General features: G+C 36.9%; 1 protein-coding gene across 2 annotated transcripts; it reads right to left on the bottom strand.

Annotated features, from left to right (window-relative positions):
• Positions 1-9: 9 nt before the first annotated feature.
• LOC108675819 lies at positions 10-9,741 on the bottom strand. Of its 2 annotated transcripts, XM_018163847.2 has the most exons (10): positions 9,295-9,741; positions 7,050-8,015; positions 6,158-6,235; positions 5,322-5,875; positions 4,361-4,680; positions 3,813-3,964; positions 2,688-2,910; positions 2,159-2,227; positions 1,002-1,728; positions 10-239 (listed from the first exon to the last, which is right to left on the bottom strand). In XM_018163847.2, exons 1-10 carry the CDS (start codon positions 9,495-9,497, stop codon positions 211-213), a joined length of 3,321 nt encoding a protein of 1,106 aa, XP_018019336.2. In that variant the 5' UTR covers positions 9,498-9,741; the 3' UTR covers positions 10-210. The 2 variants fall into 2 exon arrangements, with proteins under 2 accessions (XP_018019336.2, XP_047737497.1); XM_047881541.1 differs by lacking the exon at positions 1,002-1,728.
• Between the last annotated feature and the right edge of the window lie 1,020 nt (positions 9,742-10,761).

Genomic DNA, 10,761 nt, shown 5'->3' with positions numbered 1-10,761 from the left:
AATGTGTAACTTGAAGGAATTTGTAACTGAACCCTCCGCGATGCGGAGAGTCTAGCATTAAGACGCTGTTAAAGTAAGCGTCTTTGCGCACGTTGCGATATCATCGTACGAATGTCTGCCACGGATGCATCTTCTTACATCATGACGGGCCATAAGGTTCCGGGTCGGCGCAAGGATCTACATTCTACAGCAACAAGCCAAAATCTTCTTTCAGTTCATCTTAGTGTTGGCAGCGTCTTCTGGAAAATAAGAAGTCGCTATAAGATACGTAAATATTGGAATTGTCTACCCAAATAATCAATATTTTTGTTTTATTCGTAGTTCGGATATGTTATGTAACCTAATTACTTATTTTGCTTGAAATTGTACACGACTAATTTTTATGCAAATAATTCCATTCAAGTGAAAATACGTGAATTCAATATTCAAATATATATCATAACGTGGATAGGTCAAAAAGTCTACATGACAGTCACATCAAATATCACAGAAAAATTAGAAGTGAAGTAAAAAGAAACAGTTAGCAAAGCCAATGAATAAAGAAAATGATGAAAAACCCAAAGAGCCTGGGGAACGGATATTGAGTGACAAATAAAATAATTACAGGTACTTGAAAAAAAAATTTCAAGCTCAATTTTAATATTGACTTGTAATTTTCACACACTGCGAAATACACTTGAGACACACGGTGCTTACTACGATTCACACATTATCCATTGTCTGCAATATTTAGACGACGTGGGACTAAAAATTTCTTAAATTATAACCAACAACTGTTACCGTGTAAATTAAAATCATCACTTTAATGAAGTACGAGCACCTCAAGCTTATACTTATTTATCACACTTTCACGCTGATTAAAAAAAATTCACACGTGTCTGTCCTGGTGAACAATTTACAAGGATCATTTCAGTGACGATTTATAAAAATAACAAACCATTACAGCACCGAAAATATTTTTACGGATAAATATCATTTAGAGACTCCTTTGCCAGCCGCACCATTAACAGGATCGTGGTAGTCACCAAAGCGGAACACCGCTGATTTCTCTGCAGATAATTTGCTTCGTGTACTTGGAGGAGCTTCTGGAGCTTCCACACCCAGTCGATTTCCAGCACTCCGTGGCTTTTTCAACTCGTGCACATTTCTGTCACGAGTCGGCGTTTGAGCAGACTTACTCGCTTGTACTTGGCGAGTCTCGTGACGTTTTCGCAAATCTTGAGTTTTGTTATAGGGAATTTGTTCAATATGATGCAATCGGACAGTGGATAACATACTTTTCTTATGATAACCAGCGCTTGACTGCTGCACGTTGTCGTCTTTGAGACTAGTTAGATCAGCAACGGACCGCGACCCGCCCGAGGAGTTGCCCTTGCTAGGTTTCTTCCTGCCTTGAGATCGACTTCTGCGGTCGGTATAGGATTTATCACGAGGATTAGGAGCAGGAAGAGGATGCTTAGTCCTGGTAATGTGCCGAGGCTTGGTATCATAGTTGATGACACTTTGCTTCAAGTTCCTTCCATGACCAGGGAGGGAAGAAGAGGTCGGAGTTTTCTGATTACGCAAATGCTGAGGGTTGGACTGATCTCTGACAACGCTTTGCACTTCGGCGCTGTGGAGGCCGACCTTGGAGCCACTTTTCCTAATTTTATGAACAGAATCTGCACTTCTTCGTGCATTTTTAATCGGTGTATTTACTGTCTCCGAAGAATAAACTTCGTGCCAGTCCTGAGAATTTTAGTAACTTATCAAATTGATACCCTCATCAAAAACAATGTGATATAAACTCACACATGACTTAGATAAAAAATCAATAAGATCTTTTTTTGTTTAACGAAAAAAACTTGTTAAAAAATATTGAAGATTGACAATAAAGTAATCCGGATTTGTATCAAGGAAGTTTTTTGGACGAGCACCAGATTACGAGTCGATAGACATGGAACAATTTTAATATGATATTATCACTAAAAGCTGAAGTCTTCTTTGAAAGCATTACATTTTCCTGGATTTCAAAAACTTGGCACGTTTTACATGGAAGGAAAGTTAACAAAAATCATAGAAGTAAACAATAAGCAATATTCCGTTAATGTAGCAATAATAAGAAGTAAATATCCAATCATCAATTATTACAAAAACGAAAATCTCAATAATTACCTACCTTGATTTTGGTCATTGTGTCTGAATTCCTCCTAGTCAAAGGGCGACTTGAACCACCAAAAACTCGTTTCTGGGGGGAAATGCAAAAGTTTTAGTCGTTCACAACAGAAAGAATTATCAAATCGTGTGTTGCAGGATCCTCAAAATCACAGTAGTACCAAAAACTCCTGTAAAATGACACTCATGAGTGAATGTAGTAAGCAAACCTCACAATAAGTCGTTGCCCTACAAATTCCATTAAACATCCGAAACAATTAGTCAATATTTATTTCCGATTCCGACAATATTGCACGGAAAACAATATTGTGACCTTCATCAAAAACTTGCCCGGTTTATAGATGCAGACATTGGCACTAAAAAATAGAAAGTTTTCCGAAACCTGCACAATGAGTCATAAAATGAGGCAACAACATTCAAGCTTATAATAACATTCAAGAGAAATATATACTGTATGATAGTTCGTAATATAGACAAGAAAGGTAGTGGGACTCTTACAGGATACCATGAGTGTTACATTAAAAGAATCACACCTGAGCTGAAAGGTCCTTGGAGGCTTCGAGATCGGAAGTGGAGGCTGCAATGGATGGGGAGCCAGGGGAGCTAATGGGAGGCAAAAAAAGGCCCTCCAAAGGACGTGGCCAGTGGGGAGACGTTGCAAAAGACACCCCGGGGGACCTGAGGGAGAGATCGTCGCTCCTACTACTAGCGCTGAGGGAGCTCCCCCTCTCAACGTCCAGCGTCAAAAGGCTAAATCTGTCGGAAGATAAACAGGAGTAGAAGTGGAAGGGATTACAAAACGTCGAAACTCGAAGTGACGCTTTTTTTCACCGGTTCACAACAGAGAATATTCAAGTGAACTCCACACAGGATCTGCCATTAGCGTCTAGAATTCAGAATTCCATTTGAAACATTAAGTATAAGTGTACGGTAGTATGCAAGGTGTAGTAGAGCACAAAAATCTTAGTTTGAACATGGAAAAAAAAGTTTCACGTAAATTTCTCGGCCATGTCATGACAAGAAGGATCAAATTTCCTATAGGTGCGCTGTCTACTAATCCTAGTCAATGAATCGATACAAGTGAATAAATCCAAAACTCGCGCACAAATATGTCTTCCATCCCAAGAATTATAAAGCAAATAAAATGCCTAGTACATATTACCAAATTTTATTGTTTTGGAATTTTCGTACCATAGTTTTCATTGAAATTATAGTTAACTTAATAAGTATTTTCATTGCTTTTAAATTATCCCTTTCTTTTCAATGACAACTCATAAGTGAGTTACATTGAGAATAAAGCTGTTTTAAATTTACGCAGAGCAGATGATAATTCGAGCATTAATTTTTTTGACCATGATTTGGTTCACGTTAAGAACTGCCTTCTTAATTCTAAAAGTTTAAATGATTAACGTTGTAGCCTTGATACTATGAACCTGATGGTTTCAATGAAACCTCTACGAAATAAAAAATATTCAGCGCTCAAGACTTTCACTACTTGGATTTCATCTAGATACAGTTTCGGGAATTGCAAATATTGCCAAATATGTATGTTTCTTGTTCTTTTATTTATACAAGAGCATGGCTACACTTGCCATAAACTGAGGCAATCGTTTTCACTTGCCAAATAAAAGTTGGCCAGTGATCTCTGCCCAACTCACTTGGACCTGGAGGAGGCCGAGAGCCTCGTGGTGGAGAGCGACGATAACGAAGACACGGAAGACTGAGGACGCTGTGAAGGGATATCCAGTGAAGGCAGCGAGACGACGTTGGCTTCATTGGAGCACGCAGGCGAGAGAGGCGACCGCTGAATCTGTAACAAGCATGGCGTCAGCAAAAGAAGATCTGAGGATACGAGAGAGGGACAGCGAATGAGAGATACAATCAAGGATAAAGTGTAATGCGTGCTGATTGGATGAGAATTGATGGAGAATACATAAAAAAAAGAATATACACCATGGAGAAAGATGAAAATGATAATACATAATTTTTTTAATTGAGTGATAAACAAATGACACAATTAATTCGACTCGGAATTTTCAAACTCGATATAAATAGAAACCTACACATCGAATTCCCAGACGATAATGTCTTAGCAATCATTGGATGCTTACCTCAAGCCTTTAATTTGCACCCCGCCATTTTTCTATGGACTACATACTTCCATTAGGCAATAAAGTCGTTTGAAGTATTCAAAACAAAACCATACCTGCATGAGAGCTTTAGCAGTGCTAAGTCTGCTCCGACCACCAGACGACGCTGAACGTAGAAGACAGGCCCCATTCTCATCGTAGGCGCAGCCTGCACGCGCTTCTTCTTGTATATCAAAGTCGCGAGCTTCAGTGCTGAGCTTGGACCGTCTGAAGAGGAGGCTTCGTTGGTCAGCGCTGTGGGGCAGGGATCTGGCAAGGGCACTTGGCTCACGCGATGCGCTGTACAGAGAATTCTGCATAGACGACCGCCGTGAGAAAATAGATGCGGAGTCTAGCCGGCGCCATACCTCCATCTCGCTCATCGTTGAAGACGAATCTGGTCACCCAAAATGAACACAACACTTTAAAAATTATTCTAAATTGAACATCAAGTTACAGACTTTTTTGAAGGTATTCCTGACAACAGTAATCCGTTTTTATACTATGTGTAAATGTACTACACGGTCTTACAGTCAACAATTAAATTTGGCCAGCAAAGATGTAACAAAACGTTGAATAGAAGCAGCAGCATTATCATGCAACATAAATAAACAACAACCAATGACATTGACTCGATTATGAAATTTTACAACGGAGCAAGTTGATACAAGAATTTTAAATTATATTATCCGTTGTGATATAATTAGGATATGAATAAAAACTAAATTTGCATATTTATTATGGCCATTAAACCATCAAGTGACTTGTACAAAGACGGTCAATATCAAGCGGCAGGAACATTGACAACTAACATGTGAATATCAAACAAAGAATAATTAAGTATTTATGGAGATAGAAAATGATTAAACTAGCTTATTGTCAAAGTGTTTTCAAGCTTTGGCTTTTCAAACAGCAGCTTGATCCGATACTTTTATGATGACTACAATGGTTTACTTTGAGCTCCTCATACTGTCTATTAGAAAATACACGAAAGTTCCATAACTGTACTACTGAATAAATAAGGAAGCTAGCTATTACCTATTCTCGACCCTCGGCTAGTGGTTTCCCTGGATCCTGGGTTGCTGAGCGCAGCAACGCTGGCCAGCAGATGACAAGAATAGCGGTGCACAAGCCCACCTACGACGTTGATCACTTGTGGCCACATGCTGTCAAACAGCGTCAGGAGAACCTGCTCCTTCAGGATCACTGGATCCTGGGATCCGCTCCACACTTGCCGTTTTTCCAATGAGGATTTTTTGCTAGTGGAACCATTGTTTTTTGAAGGATCAGTATTGACACAGGAAGGATCGTTGGAAATGCTTCTATCAGTTATATTTTTGGTGCGGTTGTCAAGTTGTTGTTGAGTATCAGGAATGGGAGTTTGCATGGAATCTTGCCTATTAGAAGAACGTGCATCATAAGATGCTTTGCGTGACGGAAAAGAATAGGGCAAATAGGAACCAGTAAGACATAGATATCCAACATCAGGGTCGTAATGGCCATCTTCTGCAATAATTTCTTCACCATTGTTGGTCAAACTCTCTTCTTCACTAATGGAGTTTTGAACCTCAAGTCCAAGAGATGAGCCATTACTGAAAAATAAGAGCAGAATTATCCTAAATGTCCACAATTATTACCCATAAAGCACAATTTGAAATAGCCATTCCCAGTTTATGCTGCTTATTAAATGTCAGTTTATCTTGAACAAGTATGTTGAATTTCAAAAGTAATAAATAATTTTAAATAGTTAAAACATGACATGATTTAGATTCAAGATGGTAAAATTATTACTTCCATAGCTCTTAGTCTTTGAATGAGCAGTGAATGCCTTTAAATCACAATGATCTTAAAGTATGCTGTAATGTTGAACTCACGGCAGTGTAGAATTATCAGCAAAGGCAAAAGATTCCAGGAGTTTTAGCTTCAAAGGATCAATTGCTCTACCAGTGACCCTGAAAGATAAAAAGATATTCCACATGACATGGAACAAACAAATAAGAAATGCCAACATATAGTTGTATTACACCTTACCCCAATGCTTAAGAGTGGCCAAATTGAACACTCAGGTATAAAAATTAATAATTATTGAGACACTAACAATAATAAATTAATTAATTAAATTTATTTATTTAAATTAATTAGCTAACCCTTCTGGACATAATAAATATCTGGAGAAATTATAAATTTTCATACAGAGAGCTGAGATTAAGTACGTATATGCATGTTAATCAATCCAACTTCATTCCAATGAAATATCATGAAGTTAATAACATTATTTAATATTATGAGAGATATTATTTTTTTTTCTTGGTATGAAAGCTGATAATTTTGGCGTCTGGCAACTTATCATTAAATGCTCACTAATTCAACTGTTTTTTAGTGAACAACATTATGCCATGTATAAGGCTGACCCTTTTTTAATGTAAATCACATGAAAATGCAGCCTCAAATGCAAATGACTAATGTGAGAAGGTCCATTCAGAGAGGAAAAGTTAGTTGAAACTAAAGATTTCTTGCCTAAAGAATGGTAAACAGAAATTAAACATTTATTATACTCTAGCATTAGTATTTGCCAATTAGATGCTGAGCCCTTGGTCCCTCTGAAAAATTTTTTAAAATAATAAAACTATACTAACATCATAAATCCCAAATATTTATGAATACTGAATAGGTGACTTTTAATACACACAGCTCTTCACTGTACAAAATTAAACCAGTGATAAAAATTTAAAATGATTATTTTAAACCAGAATTTTAATTATGTACCTTAAATAGGGAAACCTGGAAGACCAATAAGAGCTTTCTTCAATCATGAGTGGTGTTGGGTTTAGAGGAACACCAGGAGGGGTGGCTGGAGTATTCAGCAGCATAGGGGATGTTACTTGGACTCCCTGGGGTGCAGTGAAGCCCATAGCATAAATGCCGCCTCGGAGGTTTGATCCACTTGATGCTGTACTGATGGTTGCACCATCAGCCTCAACTTTGGCAGTCTTTGAAGATTCATCATTTCGTCTGGCAGCCTCCATTTGCACAGATAATTTTTTAATTTGGTTCCCATTGCCAATCAAATTGGCATCAACAAGACTCTGCTTGACACCTGCTGTGTCCTCTCCATCACTGTCACTGTAGCGCCGCACTGTTTTGGGCAGCTTCAAGGATGAGACGTTGAGGGCTTCATCTGACAGAGATTTTTTTGAGTGAGCTCCAAGTTCAGAAATGGTTGAAAGCTTCTTTCTGAGAGATTTCTGCTGTTGTTTTTGCTGTTTTTGGACAAAAATTTCATTCTTTAGCTTCCTAGACTTCTTTCCATTGGATATATCTTTCTTAGGCTTAGATAATGTTTCCCACACAACTTCATTGCTGGAGTCTGATCCACTGCAGCTTCCATCATCATTGTGCTGCAACTTTTGAGGTTGTGTTCTATTTTTCTTTCTAGCAGGCAAATCTTTGATATTCTTAGCTCCTTTTTGTTTCCAATTTTTTATGAATGATACTTTAATTGGACTTTTTTTAGCTCTTGCTTTCTCATGGTGAATGCTGTTACTACCTTTGGCCTTTTGTTGCAGAGGTACAATAGGATAGTTTGGAAATTGGTTCAAATCTGAGAAGAGTAGGTCATCTAATTGCTCAAACAGTACAGTAACTTGACGTGTGGCTTCATATTCAAAATTATCTTCACCCCATGACAGTGAGGAATCTGAACTGGAGCTGTAGTTACTCATTTGTGAGAACCTGTTGCAGAAACCATAAGTTTAATACAAAGCTCATATATACATATGTATACTCGTATACATGTTATATGGTACTTACAATAAAAAATATATAAACATAATAATTATGCCATCATATTCTCATTTTCCAGGTCACATTGATATTCAGATGCAATAGGTAATACTTGTATATGAGATATGGGTTCAACGCACTCTATAACTAACAAAAGAAAACCAGCTGACAAACTAAGTGGTATAGTCAATCTTCAAAATCTATTGACCTCTCAGCTACCCATATCATAATTATTCATAACCTTGAGTTATATGAATTCATAATATGCATTTAAAAATTACTTTTTAAAGACAACACTTCTGAACAATCCAGTACCTATCTTGGATGTTACACATGTACAATTAATTTCTGATTTTACTTTCAAATATTGAAAAAAATTGTTTTTCAATATTTTGCAAGATTATTATCATCAAATTATCAAAATTATTTATTCTATCAACTGATTCATGCATTATCTCTGACTTTATGCAATTGTGCAAAATTTCAGATTGATTGGACAGGTCAAATTATGTCATATATGGATTATAAGATTTGTAGCAGACAAAATTATTTTTAAATTTTTTAATAATGAAAAAATATTTTTTTTTAATTCACAAAATTATTTATTCTGTCAATAGATTCATGCATTGTGTCCAACTTTACACAAGTGTGCAAAATTTCAGACAGATTGGACAGGTAGAAGTTTGTCAGATGTCAATAATAAGATTTGTAGCTGACGAAATTATTTTTAATTTTTTTAATATTGAAAAATAATTTTTTTTTTATTTCTAGATTAATTTATTCTGTCAATTGATTTATGCATTGTCTCCAACTTTACGCAAGTGTGCCAAATTTCAGATAGATTGGACAGGTAGGAGTGTGTTAAATATTGATAATAAGATTTGTAGCAGACAGACAGACAGAAAAACAATAAGAAGTGAAGTTAAAGAGAAGTGTTGTAAAAAGAGACTTGTGACAACTTGCAATAATAAACTTGTATGAATTTTTTGAAAATTAGATGAGAAATTCATTGTACATCTGTGAGATTGGAGATACTGGATCTTTTGGAAGTGTTGTCTTTAAAAAGTAATTTTTAAACGTATATTATTATATTGCAATGATATCTGCCATTCAGAGAACAGATAAGATGATGATGTTCATAACACCAAGAGAATTTTCAAACACACAGACTGACTAACACATGACAGGTCAATAAGAAAGAAAAAAATTTAAGCTCAGCTCAGCTCACCTTCCTAGACTAGCATCTTCCCAAAATCCAGAAGTTTTACTTGATGGATAACTAGTTCCATCAGCTTGATTGAAGGGCTTGAAGAAGGTTTCAGGGTCTGGGGGACTGTTGGTGGGAGTGATATCACTTTCATCACTTCCCAAGTCTTCTCTGACCCCAAGGCTTCGAAGTTCTTGTTCCAAGTCGTCAGCAAGGGTACCCATCTCCTTAAACTTTGAAGTTTTCTACATGTACAACACTATAACACAAGGCCACTGTCAGCAGTAGGATTAACAAAATTAATCATTATTTTAGACACATTTGTATGCAAAAGTCTGTCCTATAAACATATGGGGGAATGTGTGGCAACAAACTAGAAAAACTTTATTTATTGAGCAGTGCATAGATACCATGCAGTTTGAATATTTTGGGGCATCCTACATTCAAATTGTGACACACAAAGTGCACATTTGCATTGGATTAGAAATATACTGATGAAATAAAGAGTGAATATCAGAGCAAAATTTAATACATAAATAATAGTGATAAAAAATTGACAACATCAAACTTATGCACTCATGCAAGCTTTAGGATAAAATTGAATGTAATTGGAAAGCCAATTAACCAAAAACAAATCAGATGCTACCCTTAAGATGCTGTGTTCAAAATTTTTCCCCATTGAAGAGGAGCACTTTGCTTCTCTTAGCTTTACTTTTAGATTATTAGTTCCTTCCCTAATTTTCATTCTTGGTATCATGGTTTATTATTTTAGGTGATGTTGCTAGGTTTATTATTTTATGTGATGTTGTTGCTGCCTAATGTTGCTTGTTTTAATTACCTTGAGTTATTATTAATGTATATCTGTTCTTCCATCTGTATTTGTTTCAGACACTTCATCACTATTCTGGAACCACTAGGCATTATTACCTTCAAACAGGGTAATGAGGAACGGTTTTGAGCATTTTTCATTAATACCGTAACTTCTTGCCATGAAACATTTCATTAACAAGTTTGGGCTCATTTTAAAGGCCTTTGCGAGGGCTATTGCATGGCATCTCCAAAAAAAATCCATACACCATTTGAGAGGTGCCAGAAACAAAATAAAAGCATCCCTTCTTACCCCTGGTAACAGGGTAATCTAGGACACTTGAAATGAAACTTAATTTTAAAATGTTTGAAGCATGCAGAGTGTACCCATTCCTTAGTTCCTTAGTATTTGTTTGGGACGTAGCAGTCCCAGGCCACGATGGATTGCCGCCTCTGATTATCACTCATCCGCCCTCATTTGGGCCAGCTGATGAACGCTGCTGTGGCTTGCTTCTTGCCCCTGGTAGTGTTGTACGGGAGGTCGATCTGGGATTGTGCCCAGGAACACATCCAGTTGTCTCTTGAAGGTCTCCAGGGTGAACTCCCCCTCTCTTAGATCCTTTGGTAGGACATTAAACAGCCTCGGCCCTGCCACAGAAAGTGATCCTACCTGCACTGTTT

This window comes from Hyalella azteca, unplaced genomic scaffold (assembly GCF_000764305.2).
Source record: "Hyalella azteca isolate HAZT.00-mixed unplaced genomic scaffold, Hazt_2.0.2 contig8278, whole genome shotgun sequence".
NCBI classification, from domain to species: domain Eukaryota; kingdom Metazoa; phylum Arthropoda; class Malacostraca; order Amphipoda; family Hyalellidae; genus Hyalella; species Hyalella azteca.
This window is presented reverse-complemented; position numbering and strand designations above follow the sequence as displayed.

Excerpts from the sequence above, each read along its gene's own strand:
- LOC108675819 (XM_018163847.2), bottom strand. The coding sequence starts at position 9,497 with ATGGGTACCCTTGCTGACGACTTGGAACAAGAACTTCGAAGCCTTGGG. Across the intron at positions 8,016-9,294 it reads GAAGATGCTAGTCTAGGAAG|GTTCTCACAAATGAGTAACT; the intron begins GTGAGCTGAGCT and ends TTTCTGCAACAG. Across the intron at positions 2,228-2,687 it reads CCAAGGACCTTTCAGCTCAG|AAACGAGTTTTTGGTGGTTC; the intron begins GTGTGATTCTTT and ends ATTTCCCCCCAG.